The sequence below is a fragment of the Cibotium barometz genome, chromosome 39 (genome assembly GCF_041138505.1).
Source record: "Cibotium barometz isolate CiBa-2024 chromosome 39, ASM4113850v1, whole genome shotgun sequence".
Classification (NCBI taxonomy): domain Eukaryota; kingdom Viridiplantae; phylum Streptophyta; class Polypodiopsida; order Cyatheales; family Cibotiaceae; genus Cibotium; species Cibotium barometz.
In genome coordinates, this window is record NC_141084.1 from 14354663 (window position 1) to 14373200 (window position 18538).

An 18538-nucleotide genomic window follows, 5' to 3' on the forward strand; every position below is an offset into this window, starting at 1 on the left:
AGATCCGGACACGAGGAGATCTACTTCAGGCCCAGGAGCAGTTTTACGGAGCAGTAAGAGGCAGTCATCTTTTGCCTTGTCGCTGACAGAGGCAGTGTACCGGGCTGTTTGTGATGCTGCTTGTGAGGTGGTGAGGATGCAGAGGTTGCGTTGCAGGTTTGGGCTTCCACTGGAGGAACCCATGGTCATCCAGAGGCACTTTGTTCGTGAACAGATCATTTTGCTAATGACATCTTGCTAGAGTTCTATTCGACGGAGGACAGTACGGTGGACCTCTTCACGAAGTCTCTCTCAGGATTTGCTCAGGCGGCACCCTAGCTCCCTGTGGTTGGTTTTCACAGCCAGGAGCTGAGAGGGGGTCTTAGAAGTCATCTCCTGTCTAGTTTTATACACCAGGGCCTTTGTTGTGGGTGTGCCCGCCCTTATGAGGTGTTTTATCATTTTTCCTCACTCCTCGTATTTTTTTCCCTATTTTTTTCCATTTTCCAATGGTGTGGAGGGATGCCAGAGGTTGGCAGGAGCACTGAGTGGCTGGCCGATTGGCCCATCAGCAGACATGTGACTGGCCGACTGCCCAACAGCAGTCGTGGACCTCTATACTGCTGGCCGACTGGATGTATGCAGTCGTGGGCCTCATTTATTGCTGGCCGACTGATGATAGTCGTGGAGTGCCTTTTTCAGCAGGCCAATTGCTCATATGGGGGCATATAAATAGGCCCCCAGTGTATCATATCCGGGATCTTCTTGTGTATATAGAGCAGAGTTACACGCCTATTTCTCTCTCTCTCTTGTGCTGTATTTTTTTCTGCATGCGTTTTGCTCGTGTTAGAAGCTTGTATTTGTGGGATATAACTCTCTTTCCAAAGGATACAGGTTGTATGACCTGGAGCGGAACGAGGTTGTTGTCCGCAGAGATGTTGTCTTTGATGAGCATGTTCCAGCTTCCACTGTTGATGAGCCGCCACTTCTTGGAGACCCAAATGAGTCTGAGGATGATTCCCAGTCTATTGTTCCAGCTAGACAGCCTCAGTCAGTTGTAGAGGTTGAGCCCGAGGCTGGAGATGAGCGTCAAAAGCAGCAAGAGGCTCCGCATTCTATTTGAGTACCAAGGTGGTTGTTAGACACCCTTCGGGTGTCAGGTGTTACGAAGCTTCCCTCCAAGTGGACCACAAAGGACGGACCTCGAAGATTGCACAGAGTTCGTGACAAAAGTCATTCAGCATAGCTCTTACAAGTAAACTATGCTTTGATGTCTTGTATCATGCGGGAAAAAGAGCCCACTTCCGTGAAGGAAGCTCTTTCTTAAGATACTTGGAGGAAAGCCATGCAAGTGCCATAGAGAAGAATAAAACTTGGGAGTTAGTTCCGAAAATGTCAAAATGGTCAGTCATTGGTGTCAAGTGGGTCTTTAAGACCAAGTATACATCTGAAGGGTCGGTGGACAAGCACAAAGCCAAACTTGTCGCTAAGGGTTATGCTCAGCGGCCTAGCATCAACTATAAGGATACCTTTGCACCGACGGCGAGGATGACCACAATTCGGACCGTTCTTGCCCTTGCCTCTTCTCAGCGGTGCCCTGTATATCAAATGGATGTAAAATCCACGTTCTTTAATGGTGACTTGCAGGAGGAGGTGTATGTTGAGCAGCCCCTAGGCTTTGAGATTCCAGGATCAAAGGGGATGGTTTACAAGTTGCGGAAGGCCTTGTATGGTCTTAAGCAGGCTCCCAGGGCTTGGAATCAAAAGATTGATTCCTTCTTTCTACGGACTAGATTTCAGAGATCAGTTGCAGATCCTAACTTGTATCTCTTTTGGGAACACGATTTAGTCACGTTGATTATCCTTTATGTGAATGATCTCATTCTTACTGGCGGTCATGTGGAGCACATAGCAGTGACGAAGGCAATCTTGTCAAAGGAGTTTGAGATGATCGACTTAGGCTTACTCCACTTCTTCTTGGGATTGGAGATTTGGCAGACCCAAAGGGGGTTCTTTATCTCTCAGCAGCGGTATGTTCATGAGTTGCTTGAGGCCTTTGGGATGGAGAACTGCAAGCCTATCACTTCACCGATGGACCCAAACACTAAGCTTACAGTGAATGATCCTTGTGAGCCGGTTGATATATCTCTATATCGGAAGCTTGTTGGTTCATTGATTTGGTTGTTGAACACCAGATTGGACTTGAGCTTTCCTGTGGGGCTATTGAGCTCATTCATGCATACACCTTTAAAGACTCATTGGGACGCAGGATTGCGGATCTTGCGGTATCTGCAAGGTACGAAGGATCTTGGACTCTTCTATGACACTAGAGGAGGAACGACGGATGGAGTCAAACTCCAAGGTTGGAGTGACTCAAATATTGGGGAGGAGATCCAAACACGAGGAGATCTACATCAAGCTATGGTTTTACCCTTGAGCTATTTCATGGAGCAGCAAGAGACAGCCAACTATTGCCTTGTCGCCTATAGAGGCAGAGTACCAGGTTGCTTGTGGTGTTGCTTGCAAGGTTGTGTGGCTGCGGAGGTTGCTTGGCGTGATTGGGTTTCCACAAAAGGAGCACACGGTCATCCAGTGCAATAACTAGAGCTGTATCACTATCGCTCAGAACCCGGTCTTTCATGCCCAAACCAAGCACATAGAGATACAATATCACTTTGTTCGTAAGAAGATTTTGGCTGGGAACATCTTGCTTGTTTATTGTTCGACGGAGGACAATGCGGCAAACCTCTTCACGAAGTCTCTACCTCAGGCTATTCTCCGGTAGCACTCCAGTTCACTGGGGTTGGTTCCACATCTAGGAGCTAAGAGGGGGTGTTAGCAGTCAACTCCTGTCTGTACATTACACACTAGGGCCTCTGTTGTGGGTGTTCCCACCTAGTTAGGTGTATCTCCATTTTTCCCTTATTTTCCACGTATATTTTCCCCTTTTATTTTTGGTCGTGGGACAGTATAGTGCTGTCGGCTGTTTACAGACCTGGCCAACTGTGTGATGACTTGGCCGACTAAGTTTGTCCTGGCCGACGTGCATTTCCTCGACAAACTGCTGATTTTCCTAGTCATGAACAACTGGGGCTACTGTCAGTCTATTTTGGGCTGACCGACCAGCAACCTATGGCCATATATATATGTGGCCTTGCCCCCACACCTCTTGTATCATGTGTATCGGATCTTGTGTATAGAGCAGAGTTAATACACTGTCCGAGTGGCGATTGGCCAGCTCAGAGTGTCATCACACCAACTTGAGATTGAGGCAAGTAGGGCAACACGGATCCCCAGAGCAGAGAGGATATGCAGGAGGAGGTTAAGAGTGAGGAGCATTATGTATGCAGATGCAGAGCATATAGTGACATTAGAGAGAGATACACCATCATCTTCAGTGGACATCCCTCACTCTACCACATCAAGGAATCCACAGACCAGCGCAGATTTGGCCAGTTCTTGCTAGAGACACAGCGCCACAGAGAGGCACTGCTACGGACTCAATGTCATGTGCACAGTGCGTATCTACCGTGTGCTATACGCATGCAAGACTAGTTTCGAGGCTTGGGGAAGCTTGGAACTAGGCAGGCTGATTGACGAGTTGAGTTAGGGAAATACTAACAGGCGGGCACCCAAGTATGGACGGGCGGGCGGCAGCCAAGTGTGGATGCCCGATGACCGGCCAAGAGCCTATAAAAGGGTGGCCAAGGTTAGTTATTGTATTATAAAGAGTCTCGCGAGTTTGTGAGAGCTCTATGGTCTTGGAGCCTGGATCTAGTGCAGACGTGCACCTGCTTTGTGCAGCCGAGGCCGGCAGCAATCTCGAGGCCCGCGAGGGCAGCTTCGTGGCGGTATGGGACGTCACGAGGAGGAGATTGGTCGGTACGTCATCCTAGTTAGCTCAGCTCGTGGCTCGGTGGGGACAGCCAAGACTATGGGCTTGCCCACGGCTATCATGGTTGGGAGGTGAGTCAGGCCTGCACCCCCTTGCTTGTTTGTTTGTTCGTTTGTTTGCAGGATTCGAGTTTCGAACCAAGATCGATCACGAGGGGATCCGTGGGGATTTGACAGTGGTATCAGAGCATACCTCGTGAACGAGCAAGTCGGTAGGTAGAGAAGAAGAGGTCGAAGAGCGGTATGTGTTAAAAGCTTGCTGTTTTTTCTGTGCATACTGCAGTTTTCAGATTTGGTATGTGTTTTTTTCATCATCAAAGAACCCCATGTTGATGGGAGATGGTAGTGTCATAGGCTTGTTTGCTTTGCAAAGAAGAGGAGTCGTGTTTGTGCAGTCGCATGAGAGAAGACAAGAAAAAAAAAAGCATAATGCTTTTCGTTGTTTTTTTTGGCGAATGAGAGAGAGAGAGAGAGCGAAGAGAAGGGTTGAAACGTGGTGGCGTGCTGGACAACGTGCTAGAGGTCGTGTTGGCGCCATGTTTGTGGGCAGCGTTGTGGCGGGCGAGTACATAGTCGGCCAAGAAAGCACATTCGCACACGTTCGTGTGCAAGCCTTGTGCACAGGCGGACTTGTACGCAGGCAGGGAAGCACGCGGCCAGGCCTGGTCGGCCAGGCCTGCGTAGCCAGCCAGGCAACTGTGAGAATATGCAGCAGAGATGATGACCAAATCTGGGAACACAAGAGCAAAAGCAAAAACGCAGGCAGAAAAACAGCACAAGAGAGAGAGAGATGTAGGCGTGTAACTCTGCTCTATATACACAAGAAGATCCCGAGATATGATACAAATGAGGTATGGGGGCTGAGGACCTATATATACTCCCCTAGAGGGCAGTCGGCTAGCATAAGAGAAGCCCACGACTGATAAAAGAAGTCCACGACTGCATAAATGCAGTCGGCCAGCTATCTGGTGCCAAAACCTGATCAAAACCAGTCGGCCAGCAGCAAGAGTGCCCACGACTGATAAACATCCAGTCGGCCAGCACTGTACTGCTCTTGGAACCCTCTGGCAGCCCTCCCAAGCCTCAGAAAAAATGGGAAAAATAGGGGAAAAATACGGAGAGTGGGGAAAAATGGGAAAACACCTCATAAGGGCGGGCACACCCACAACAAAGGCCCTGGTGTATAAATCTAGACAGGAGATGACTTCTAACACCCCCTCTCAGCTCCTGGCTGTGAAACCAACCACTGGGAGCTGAGGTGCCGCCTGAGCAAGTCCTGAGAGAGCGACTTCGTGAAGAGGTCCACCGTACTGTCCTCCGTCGAACAGAACTCCAGCAAGATGTCATCAGCAACGATCTGTTCACGAACAAAGTGCCTCGGGATGACCATGGGTTCCTCCAGTGGAAGCCCAAACCTGCAATGTAACCTCCTCCTCCTCCATAAAACTGCTCCTGGGCCATAAGTAGATCTCCTCGTGTCCGGATCTCCTCCCCAAACCGAGTCACTCCAACCGTGGAGTCGGACTCCATCCAACAATCCCCCTCCTGTGTACAAGAGTCCATGATCCTTCGCATGCCGCAGAAACCACAGGAAACGCGATCCTGCCTCCCAAAGAGACATCTGCAACCATGAGCTCAACCGCCTCATCAGGAAGCTCCCGTCCAATCTGGTGTCCATCAACCAGATCAATGAACCATACAGCTTCTGAGCCACAGAGACATCACACTGCTCACAAGGATCAACACCTGTTACGGTGCACAAACAAGTCCTGGAAACCTTCTGAAGACCATGCAAGGCCTTCTGAAACCTGTCAACCACCCCCTCTGAATCCGGAACCACAAAGCCTGGAGAAACCACCTCCTTCTGCAAGTAATCACCTGTCACCTGCCTAGCTTTCCGAAAGGTCCCCGTGGAAAGAACATCCTCAACTACTGGAAGTTCTATGTCCCGAACACTACGAGACATCAGAGCATAAGTGACCTGTTCAGCTTCCTCTGACTCACGAACACAAGAACTACCAACCTCAGTACTGGAAAGTTCCTGCCAACTGCTGCCATCTACTGGCAAGCTATCCACCACTTGGTCTCGGAAAGCCCGCACCTGCAGCGTATCCACACTTGAGTAGCCATTACCAGCAGACTGCCACTCATCACAATCCTGAGGACCTGGGGGAGAGAGTGCTGAAAGCCTGTAGACTCCATTCTCCACTCCACCTTCCCAAATCACTTGGCCTGTTGCTTTGTCCCGGAGAGCAACAAAATGCTCATCAAACTCCACCCGTACGCCAGTCTTGCAAACCTGAAGCACTGACAACAGATAAAAACCAAGTGCCGGAACATACAACACCTGGGAGGAATGCTTCCCTCCTCTGCCATTGGGAACTATCTCCATCCTGCCCTCACTGTGAACTGGGATAGTGGACGTATCCCCAGTAAGAATATGACCAGAAAGCCTGCAGAGATCCTGTAAACCGGAACGGGAAGGAGTCATGTGCTTGGAAGCACCACTATCGAGAATCCACTCCCGAGTATCCGTTGCGGAGAATCCTCCAATCTCCTCCCTACCTGAAGAAAATGAAACATCGGTGTCCATCACCTCTAGGTGCACAAAAGCCGGAGTCTTCATGATTGCTGAGGAGTCTTCACCCTTCTCGGTCTTCCGCTTGGGACACTGCCTCCAGTAGTGGCCTTTCTCGCCACAATCATTACAGGTCCTCTCTGCCTTCAGTTTCTCGCGGTCATTAACGGACATCTTCTCAGAAGACTTCTCCGACGAAGCCTTCCCCTTGCCCGTGTTACGGCCTTTCGACCGTTGGCCAGTAAAGGCCTCCGAACCTCCACCCTGAGGAGGGTTCGTGAATCGTTCCTCCTGGTCCAGGACCATGGGCACAAGCTCCTCCCACGTGATGGTGCTGAGCCTGCCACTGGTAATCAACGACGAGTAGAATGCTGAGTACGAAGAGGGCAAATGTGACAGCAACGTTATGGCCATGTCCTCTGACGATATCTCCTTCCCAGCCTGAAGAACTTCCTGCTGGAGAGCCTGCAGCTTGTTAATATGCTCCCACATCGTCGACGACTTTGCAGGGCTCATAACCCGCATCTGTACTTCCAAAGAAATCCTCTTCATGGGCGATACCCTGTTGTACAGAGAAGCCAAATGCTGCTATATACCTTTGGCCAACGTCATATGCTTTACATGATTGATTACCTGCGGTGTGCAGTTGAGGAAAATAAACGAACGGACCCTGGCGTTGACACGATCCCACATCTGTGTCTGGGCCTCCCGGTCCTTCCGGATCGACGGTAACTCCCCTTCCTCTACTTCCGGCCGTGGAACACCAACAACGACGAAATCGGCGAGGTCGTAAGACTCCAGAACGGATTCCATCATCACCTTCCATATGCCGTAGTTGCTCCCGTCCAATTGACGGTCCACCGGGAACGTGGGGAGTGTCGGGATCTTCACATGTCTCTCGGCCATCTCATACAGATCTGCCATAGCGGGAATGTACACTGAAAAGGGTGGGTGGGTGGGAACAAAGAAGAACTGATACCTGCAAGTGGCTGTCCAGCAAATCAGCCCGCCTTCCTCTTGCTTCTCCTCTTCCCGATCAGCCCAAAACAGTCCACCAATCAACCACAAAACAGTCCCCCTCTTGCTCACACAAATCCCAAGACCTATCTAGAGCCTAGGCTCTGATACCATGTCAGAATATGCAGCGGAGATGATGACCAAATCTGGGAACACAAGAGCAAAAGCAAAAACGCAGGCAGAAAAATAGCACAAGAGAGAGAGAGATGTAGGCGTGTAACTCTGCTCTATATACACAAGAAGATCCCGAGATATGATACAAATGAGGTATGGGGGCTGAGGACCTATATATACTCCCCTAGAGGGCAGTCGGCCAGCATAAGAGAAGCCCACGACTGATAAAAGAAGTCCACGACTGCATAAATGCAGTCGGCCAGCTATCTGGTGCCAAAACCTGATCAAAACCAGTCGGCCAGCAGCAAGAGTGCCCACGACTGATAAACATCCAGTCGGCCAGCACTGTACTGCTCTTGGCACCCTCTGGCAGCCCTCCCAAGCCTCAGAAAAAATGGGAAAAATAGGGGAAAAATACGGAGAGTGGGGAAAAATGGGAAAACACCTCATAAGGAAGGGCACACCCACAACAAAGGCCCTGGTGTATAAATCTAGACAGGAGATGACTTCTAACAGCAACGCCCAGGTCAGGCAACGCAGCCAGCCAGGCAGCACCCAGGCCAGGTCCAGCGCAGCCAGCCCAGGTGTGGCCAGGCGTACTCGAGGGTGGCGCAGCCTACCTATGCGCACTCAGGCGCCAGCAAGAAGGGCAGCGCAGGTTGACGTCAGCGCCAGCAGCACATGCCGCCAGTTAATCCTGGAGAAAAAAAAAACAAAGGTGAAAGCGCACGTTTTTTTGGGCTCTCTCTTTTTGGAGTTTAAAATTTTTTTTAAAAAGTTTTAAAAGAACCCCCTCTCTCCAAAGTTTCAAAGGTTTCAAGATGTTTATTTTTTTTAAAAGACAATAGAATATATATATATCCATATATATTTATTTATTTATTTATATATTTATTCAAAAAAAACACAAAAGCTAAAGCAAAAGCTAAGCCTAGCTTTTGTAGATTTTTGGCTTTTGGGAAACCTTTATAAAACCCCTCAAGTGGGCTTCTTGCCACACATCTCTCGAGTTCTCAAGTTCTCAAGTTTTCAAGCTCTCAAGCTCTCAAGTTCGCTCGCACTTTTGTTGTGCAAAGATCGAATTTTCTCTCCGCGTATCCTCTTCACGATGTCGACCTAAGAATCGGAGTTGGAGCCCCTTGTGGAACGCGAAGGCTTGCCGGCTACGGAAGGTACCGATGCCGATCTTTTTGACGATTTTGTGTCAAAATCAGATTTCCAAGAGTTCAAAGTAGCTCTCGAAGCTTCTTCGGCGGAACGTCAGGCACAAATCGCAGCCCAGATGCAGGCTTTGCAGAACTCCATCGCTCTATTGACCACTACCCTCTCTACTTTCTCGGGCATGGATACCTTGGCTTCAGCTTTAGGCCCCAATATTACTCCGGAACCGTTTAGGGGCGAGCAAAAGCAGCGAGCCAAGGAGATCGTGGACACGTGGCTACACAAGTCGCAAGTTCACTTTCAGTTTCATCCATATGATGATGGAAAGAAGATACAGTTAGCAGCAGGTTTCCTGTCCGGCAAAGCTTTGCTTTGGTGGAAGGAACTGAACCCAAAGCCAACGACTTGGGCACAATTTGAAGACGTCTTCAAGAAAGAGGATGATTATGATGTTGTTGCCCGGTTCTCAGCTTTGACCATGACCTCGCAACACCTCACTTATGAGGTCTACCTCCAGAAATTTCGTGACTTGCGGTTGAAAGCTACAAAGATGGACCCCACTACTCTTTTGGGGTTTTTCGTAGCTGGTTTACCAGACTCGTACCGATTACAGGTTAAAAATAACAAATGTAAAACTTTGGACGAGGCCATTCATTCAGCTCGTATCTATGATGATACGATGGTCTCTTCCAAGTTGAAACCCGTTACCGAGCAGGGGAACAAGCATAAAAGAAAGTTCTTCGCACCTATGGCTAACACGAATGAAGGCAAGTCTTCGGACCAATCTTCGAAGAATACAAGTTCGACACCAGCGAAGAAGAAACGACTCCTTAGGGCTTTGAAGCTCAGGAAGGAAGGAAGTTGTTTTATCTGCGAAGAAAAAGGACACATACGTAATGAGTGCCCGAAGCAAAAGGGTACCAAGTCAAACGCAAGACCCAAGCCAAAGGCAGCTAACCAGTTGTCTTTGACACGTACGTCAATTACTGTACTTTCTCGCCCTAGTACTTGTTCTGATTGTCTGTTCAATTCTAAGGTATTTGGCTTGCATGATCTTCTCCGAGTTTATGGAGAAGTGAATGGCCATAAAATTCACATTCTGTTAGACCCTGGCAGTTCGCATAACTTTGTTAACTACAAACTTGTGCAGAAATTGAGTCTTGATACGACACTCAGCGATCATACCTATGAGGTACGCCTACCTGCGGGAAGGCAAGTTTGGGATCGCAAGGTGGAGATGCTTCCAATCCAGATTCAGGACTACAAAGATACTCTGGAATGCTATGTTATGCATCTGGAAAATGTAGACTTGTTATTAGGGATTGAGTGGTTTAAGACTCTTGACGTCCAGATAGATTGGTCTAGTCATATTTTTTTTTTCAGCATAGGGACACCAAGTATAGTATTTTAGGTGATTGTATTCATCCCTCTCAGGGACCTCTTGTAAATACAATTGATTTTGGAAATATAATGGATTCTTCTTTGTATACCGCTTTCCATTGTGTATTGATTCCACTTTCTTCTTTTCTCATCCCTTCCTTGGATGTGAATGAATTAAGTGTGTTTGAAAGCAAAGAATTACAGAAGATACTTGATTCGTTTCAAGACGTATTTTCTAAAGAACTGCCAACGGGTTTACCACCTGAACGGGCAGTAGATCATCGTATTGACTTGATCCCTGGTGCTCATCCTGTTAGTATTCCACCTTATAGGATGAGCCAAGCTGAGGAAGATGAGTTGGCTAAACAACTCGAAGATTATTTAAGGATGGGCCAGATCCGTCCAAGTAAATCACCTTGGGGTGCACCTGTGTTGCTTAGGAGAAAGAAGGACAATACGTGGAGAATGTGTATAGATTACAAAAGATTGAAGAAGCTGACAATTAAGAACCGTTATCCTCTCCCTAGATCAGATGACCTAATTGACCGGTTAGCAGGAGCGAAATATTTCACGAAGATAGATTTAGGTACTGGCTATCACCAGATACGTATTCATGAAAGGCATGTCGAAAGAACCGCCTTTCGGACTAGGTATGGCCATTACGAGTTTCTCGTATTACCTTTTGGGTTAACCAATGCTCCAGCCACTTTCCAGCAAATGATGAACGATCTTTTTCGTGAACATTTGGGAAAATTTGTGGTGGTGTTCCTGGATGATATTTTGATATATAGTCGTACTCTTGAGGATCATGTCAGACACCTCACGATTGTCTTATCTATTTTAAGACAGAATCAACTATATGCTAAATTGAGTAAATGTGAGTTCTTTATGACCGACATCATTTACTTGGGACACAAGATCACTAGAGATGGATTGAGCATTGACTATGACCGAGTTCAGAAGGTTTTGGACTGGCCTATACCACGAACAGTGAAACAACTTCGTTCTTTTCTCGGTTTTGTTGTTTTTCTTCGGAACTCTGTACGGGAGTACTCTCAGCTCACACTACCGATGACCGACTTATTGAAAGGTCGTGGACGTAAGTCCAATCAACCTATCACTTGGAATAACGATTTGGATATGGCCTTCAGACTTTTTAAAGATAAAGTCAAGGAAGCACCTATCTTAGCATTGCCTGATCCTAGTCGGCCTTATGTTCTTGAAACTGATGCCAGTGACTATGCTATTGGGGTTGCTTTATTTCAAGATGGTAGACCGGTTGCTTTTGAAAGTAAAAAGCTAGACGACACTCAATCTCGTTGGCCAACCCTTGAGAAGGAGCTTTATGCTGTGATTCATGCTCTCAAGGTTTGGAGACATTATTTATATGGCTCCAAGTTTGTGGTATTGACTGATCATCAGTCAATCAAGTATGTGTGTGATGCGGATGATTTGAGAGGAAGGAAAGCTCGTTGGGCAGAGTTAATGCAAGATTTTGATTTTGAGATCCGTTATCGGAAAGGGTCCATGAATAGTATTGCAGATGCGCTTAGTCGGATTAGAGAGGTGAATACTTTGTCGTTCACCGAGATTTCTACTGACTTATTTCAGTCATTGAGAGGGCTTTGCAGGACTGATAGTTATTTTGGTCCATTTTGGCAGAAGATCTAGGACGGGAGCTCATTGATTGACCAAGACTCGGTGACTGCGCAGTCTACCATTCAGGCTGCAGGAGGTCAGTGGATGATTCGGAATGGTTTGCTATTCCGTAATGACAAAATTTGTGTATCACAGATCCCGGACATTAGGTCCAAGATTCTGAAGGAGTGTCACGACGCCCCTTCTGCTGGACACCCTGGGGTACACAAGACACTATCATTAGTGAAACACACTTTTTATTGGCCGAAGATGAAAGGGTATGTAGAAGATTATGTTCTCAAGTGTCAGATTTGTCAGGCATGATGGCCAGACTGAAAGAGTGAATCAGATTTTGGAGGATATGCTTCGAGCATATGTATCCAAAAGACAGAGTTCATGGGAGGATTATCTTCCTATGTTAGAATTTGCATATAACAGTACTAAGCATACGAGTACAGGGTTTAGTCCTTTCATACTTATGTACGGTTTTCAACCTAGATCACCTGTTACAGTAGGATTCTCAGGGCTTCAGCATGATGCAGCACGTAATTTTTTGCAAGATATGCAGGAAATGTTACAAGTTGCGAAGGAATCTATTAGAAGTGCTCAAGACCGAGACAGGTTTTATTCTAATAGACATCGTTCACCTAGAGAGTTCTCTGAAGGAACGATGGTGTATTTGCGAGTTCCGAAAGATTCCGAGACTTTACGAACAGGTAGATCTCCGAAATTATCCCCTAGATACTGTGGACCATTTCGTGTTACACGACGGATTGGTTCAGTTGCATATGAATTGGATTTGCCTTCTCATGTGAAAGTTCATCCTGTATTTCATGTCAGTAGACTTAAGGAAGTACTGGATGGAACAGATCAGTTAGTTACTCCTCAAGAAATCATAGATGTCGAGGACATGACATTTGTTCCGCACGAACCTGAAAAGATTCTTGGATTTCGTGAACGACGATTGCGTCATACGCTTATCACGGAATACAAGATCAAGTGGAAGGATCGTGTTGAGGAGGACGCTACATGGGAGACATTGACTTCTCTTCAGAGAGATTACCCTGGCTTTTTAGTGAGCTCAAGAGAGAGCTCTTAGAGGAAGGGGAGTATGTCATGTGCACAGTGCGTATCTACCGTGTGCTATACGCATGCAAGACTAGTTTCGAGGCTTGGGGAAGCTTGGAACTAGGCAGGCTGATTGACGAGCTGAGTTAGGGAAATACTAACGGGCGAGCACCCAAGTATGGACGGGCGGGCACCCAAGTGTGGACGCCCGATGACCGGCCAAGAGCCTATAAAAGGGTGGCCAAGGTTAGTTATTGTATTATAGAGAGTCTCGCGAGTTTGTGAGAGCTCTATGGTCTTGGAGCCTGGATCTAGTGCAGACGTGCACCTGCTTTGTGCAACCGAGGCCGGCAGCAATCTCGAGGCCCGCGAGGGCAGCTTCATGGCGGTATGGGACGTCACGAGGAGGAGATTGGTCGGTACGTCATCCTAGTTAGCTCAGCTCGTGGCTCGGTGGGGACAGCCAAGACTGTGGGCTTACCCACGGCTGTCATGGTTGGGAGGTGAGTCAGGCCTGCACCCCCTTGCTTGTTTGTTGGTTTGTTTGTTTGTTTGCAGGATTCGAGTTTCGAACCAAGATCGATCACGAGGGGATCCGTGGGAATTTGACACTCAAACCACAGGGAGAGGTGGGCGACAGCTCCAGCTCACTGATGTCTTCCAGAGATCTATCCCAGTGCCTACCCTGACACAGGAGGGAGTTACACTTCAGCGCGCTGCGGACCTCTGAGCTAGACAGAGACCGAGAGCACCAAGCTATCAGACTCCCAGACTACATCAGAGGGAGATTACAGAGATACGGGATCGACATCAGCACCATATCCAGGAGCGGCTAGCTCACTTACACTCACACCCGAAGATCATGCTCCAAGGGATTTTTGCCTCGCCATCGCCTATGTATCGCATATTACACCCCCATTATGGTACTGGTTGGAGCTAGACAGATCTGCATTGCATTCTTGTATACCCTACGCATATAGGTTGCATACTGAGTCTTTAGCAGTAGTGCTCCATCCATCACACCCCCCTCACCACTAGCTCAATACTTTCATAGTTTATTTCATGTTTATTTTGTACTTTTTTTCTGGACATCCAGAGGACATTGACAGTTGTACATTGATTTGTCTCATAGGTCGAGTTCGGCCTCTAGTAGACGTTAATATAGCTTTCTTTCTTCCTCTCTATTTTGCGTTTTGCTCTCTACAGCAGTTGTCTTTCATTTCCGCTGTGCATTCTGACAAACAGATCCTTTTGCACCGCTTCAAGCATGGCTCCAGCCGAAGATAAAGGAAATTCCTCATGAAGTTTCAAGACTAAGGAACTCACGAAGTAGTTTGGCTTCACAAAGCCTTCTTCGAAGACTATCCGGCTTTATCGACGGACTATCTGGAGACTATGCAGCTTCCGTCAAGTTAAGCAGAAGAGAATGTCATACATCTCACACTTGGATGCCACGTGGACATATCTGCACAACAGGTGCACAGGACGACCTAAGGTGGAAACTGGTCCCATGTGAGCCCCAGTCCAGGACGAGTCAGCCACACAGGGTTCCACTCTAAGCGTCCAAGGTTATGTGTACAAGTCCCGTACATGGTCTTGCTCTGGTGTGCATTGTCCTGCACATGACGCAGTGCTAGTCCGTACTGTGAGTCTCACTTTGGAATGATATCAGGTGTTCTGAGTGTTTGGTTTGCAACCGGACACCAGGCATATGTAGGAGAAGCATGTAGTTGCATGTAGAAGGGGGACAGCCCTTAGGGCTACCCCAAAAAAGGGATTGCATCCCTTGAACATGGGCATGGGGTAGGCCTTAGGCCACCCAAACGGGCCAAGATGGCCCATGGCCTTTGCCCTCTAGCTAGGAAGGCTAGGGCATGAGTTGGCCATCCTTAGGAGGCTGTGGCCCAGTTGGCCAGCCCAAGGATGGGCTTTGGCAGGCTGTCAACCAGCCCATGGGGCTTGGCTAACCAGCCAACTTGTCTTAGAGGCCAGCCTAGCAAGGCATATAACCTGCCCAGCAGCCAGCGTAAGCAACCTGGCCATCATGCGTAGGGCGGCCAGCAAACAAGTGTGGAAAGCACTTGGATTAAGGGGTAGACTTGCTCGTGGAGAATAACAAAACATGCCGACCCCTGTTTGAGCCAGCCGACCAGCACCTTTAGGACCTATAAAAGCATAGGCATGATTTTCAGTCAAGCATCTCATAATTCACAAAGGGTTTAAGACTTCCAAGGGCCAAGACAGCCAAGGGGAAAAGCTACAGCCAAGTTGAAGAGTGCAGGTCAAGAACAGATCTTAAGAACTACAGATTTGCGTTATTGTACATCATTCTAATAAAGCAAATACACCATTCGTGGTGGTGGGGGCCCTACAGAGGGTATTCGGGACCGAATACTTTGTCTCTCTCTCTCTCTCTCTCTCTCTCTCTCTCTCTCTCTCTTTTTGCACTTGTCTATCTATCTTGTGCGTTATCTTCTTCACGAAAGATTGCTGAATTCTGAACATTGCAGTTACCGATTCTATCCACCAAGCTTCCGCATGTTACAGTTTCACCAGCAGAAAATCCCTCCCCGTGTCTGCAGGTCAAGCCCTTTCTTCTAGGAATCTGATACATTGGCCGATGATTTTTCTGCACGTTGTTTTCAGCTTCTCAATACACTCTCCCAGAAAGGGCTAGGGACCTGCTTTGCTGGAAAACTTGCCTCTTTCATCTATGCCGACACCCCTGGAGACGGTATGGCAGCTCATGCATTGAACACCCATCGAATGTGGCAGGTAGGGTATGTCACATGAAGGTGTCAACAGCAAAAAAGGCCTTATGTCCAGCATTAGGGCTCCAAGGGAAGGGGCTTGCGTCCGAGTGCTGTTAATGGAGGAAGGTCAGGTTTCGACACTACTAACGAAAATAAAACGCTAACCCTAACTGATTGGAAACCCTGATGGAAAGGAAACCCTAAAAACCAGCGAAAACAGAAGAGACGGGAAAAAACCCTAAAATGAAGAGTTGCAGAAAACAAGAGGACATAAGACAGAGTGTGTGTGTGTGTGTGTGTGTGTGTGAGAGAGAGAGAGAGAGAGAGAGAGAGAGAACCTTGTCGAATTGCAGGGTTATGATCACAGCGAGTCGGGGAGAGACGGAGCCTTCGGTGACAAGGTGGTCGAGGGTGTCCTCGAGGGCTGTGCCAATGATGTCTCGGCGATACTCAGTCATTTACCTCTATATATGGTAAGGATATGATACGGGCCTGGTCACAAAAGCTTATATATATACTCTCCAAAAATCTATCACAAAAAGACCCCCCAACTTCCAAGTTCCAACTTCTAACATTTGCCCCTGGCCCACCACCATCAAACCCCTCAATGCTTACAAATGGAGTCAACGAGGGTATATGGAGTCAACGCGTCAATAAACCCAAGGTTTTTCCTACGTGTAAAGAGAGAGCACTTCCCCTACAGGAGAGAAGAGAGAAAGCATTGGCCCAATGTCTTCCTCTAACATGTCGGGGTCATCTTGAACTCTCCAACAATGAAGGCCAACAAGACTGTTTATACTCCTTGACAAGAGTTGCTACCTCAAAAAGTCACAATATAAATCTTCCATGACCCTATAAAAGGAAGGTAAACTACACTGAAATTTTGATAATTTAAGGCTTCTAGTTTCAAAGTAAGGCTTTGAATTGTGGAGTCCCTCGTGCTCGTAGGCATGTAGTAAAAGGGAGCATCCTTAAGAAGGACGATAGTGACACATTAAAATACAAGTGTGGGAGCTAAACAAGGGAACGGTTTGTGATGTTTAGCCATTTCTGCCCTTAGAGGTGGTGGCCTCAAGCATTTCTTGCTATCTACAATGCACCTTATATAAATACAATTGAAAAGGAACATTGTCCAAAATATGTCACGAGAAATGTGAAGCCCAACAAGTAGTCATAATTGATCAAGTGTGGTATGCCATAATTTGGTGTAATATGATGCCTTGTAGTGGCCATCAAAGTGCACCTACATTGAAGCCCTAAAAGTCATGAGGCTTTGTTGTGTGCATGCCTATATACATATTGCTCTTGCCATGACTTCAATCTCCTTTTGATTTGATTTGTGCAAGTTGTAAGCGAAAAGATTCTTGAGCAATACCTTGCACAGGAAAAAAATCTCTAAGCTTACTCCAAGATAAGCATTATGAACACCTTAATTATTAAGCTCTATTTTACAGCTTCAAAGGCTCTATAAAAATTAAAAAACATATGAGTTTGTTGGCTAACAATTTTGCCTTTGCATTCTCTGCCTGATAGCAGCATGAACCTAGCCCCTTAACATAATCCTTTGCATTTGAAACCTCCACTCCAAGTATCCAAACACTAGAAGTAATAATTGCAAAAATCTAAAGATATAGCAGAAGGGATTTTTGAACCTAGTCCTTTAACATAATCTAAAGAAATAATCGCAAAAATGTAAAGATATAGCATAATGGTTTTTTTTACCTAGCTCGTTAACATAATCCTTAGTGATTGACAATCACAAAAATGTAAAGATATAGCATAACATAAGGCTTTTTTGATCCTTTACACCTACTAATACCCTTAGATCTAAGGCTTTCACATTTAAAATTCTTACACTTCTTTCCCATAATCCCTTAGTCCTTTGTGCACAATCCACTAAAACTCTAGTAGCTTGTTGTGCTCCAAAGCTTGTGTCCTCCGTTGGCTACTTAAGTCATGCATCTACTTGCCCCTTATGCCGTCAGTTCTAGCTCTTCTTTTGGAAAATTTATCTTTCCTTGATCCTAATATCCTTGCTTAAGTGATATTATCTCCCCTTTTCTAAGATTCATTATACTTAACACATAATAATAATAGTTCATGACACATACTTAATGACAAACACATACAATAATGGTTCATGATGGATGTTAACACCCATTTTGTCATACATTTTGTCGTCTTGTTGTACTATATTTTGTAATCTATTTTGTCATCTTGTTGTACTATATTTGTAATCTATTTTGGTGTACTTTAAATATGCTAAAAAGCTTTAGCCAAGTGTAGATCTCTTAGTCCATGTAAAAGACTAATGTTATAAATCCTAAATCTTGTTTAAGTCTTCTCATATGATGGCCACCACTCAAGTATGGATCCCATGGCCAACTATAAAAGTGAACTTCTCTAAACATTTTTATGTATAATCGAAGAGACTTTTGGCTAACTTGTGTGTAAGAGAGAGAGAGAGAGAGAGAGAGAGAGAGAGAGAGAGAGAGAGAGAGAGAGAGAGAGAGAGAATTTGTGCATTTTGCATCTTGTCATCTTACTAAGTGGACTTTAATCGAGTCGGTGTGATAATGGATCAGAAGGAGTGTGATGTATGAGCTCTGTGAAAGCATCCACCATTGCAGCACACTGGCAAGTTCCCAATGACATTGTTAGCTGCCTCCGAGAAGTTCAGGTGTAAACTGAGCTAATCCACGGGCACTTTTTACCCTATGTTGGTAGGGGTTTTTTCCCCTCGTGAGAAAACACACCCTTAGTGTGTTAGCAGCCATATTAGCCCTAGTGCTAAGGCTACTAGAGTTATACTCCACTCACACATTATCTCATTGGAGTACATTCCAGCTATCGCTATCGTCTTTGTCACTCTCTGAGCTCGTATGCATGTTTTGTCTATGACTCTATGCACAGCATCTTCTTTCACATCTAACATTGGTATCAGAGCATTGTTGTC

At 46.6% G+C, this 18538-nt stretch overlaps 1 protein-coding gene across 3 annotated transcripts in view; it reads right to left on the reverse strand.

The window, feature by feature from the left end:
- Positions 1-16055, reverse strand: part of LOC147615756 (transcription initiation factor IIA subunit 2-like) — a 39115-nt gene extending 23060 nt beyond the window's left edge. For 2 of the 3 annotated variants that reach the window (XM_086778352.1, XM_086778353.1), the window contains exon 1: positions 15921-16051. In XM_086778352.1, coding sequence (XP_086634478.1) covers positions 15921-16040 — 120 coding nt within the window. In that variant the 5' untranslated portion in view covers positions 16041-16051. Of the gene's footprint in view, positions 1-15291; positions 15693-15920 lie in introns of those variants that run through there. The other variant, XR_015262628.1, reaches the window with a different exon arrangement.
- Positions 16056-18538: the final 2483 nt, after the last annotated feature.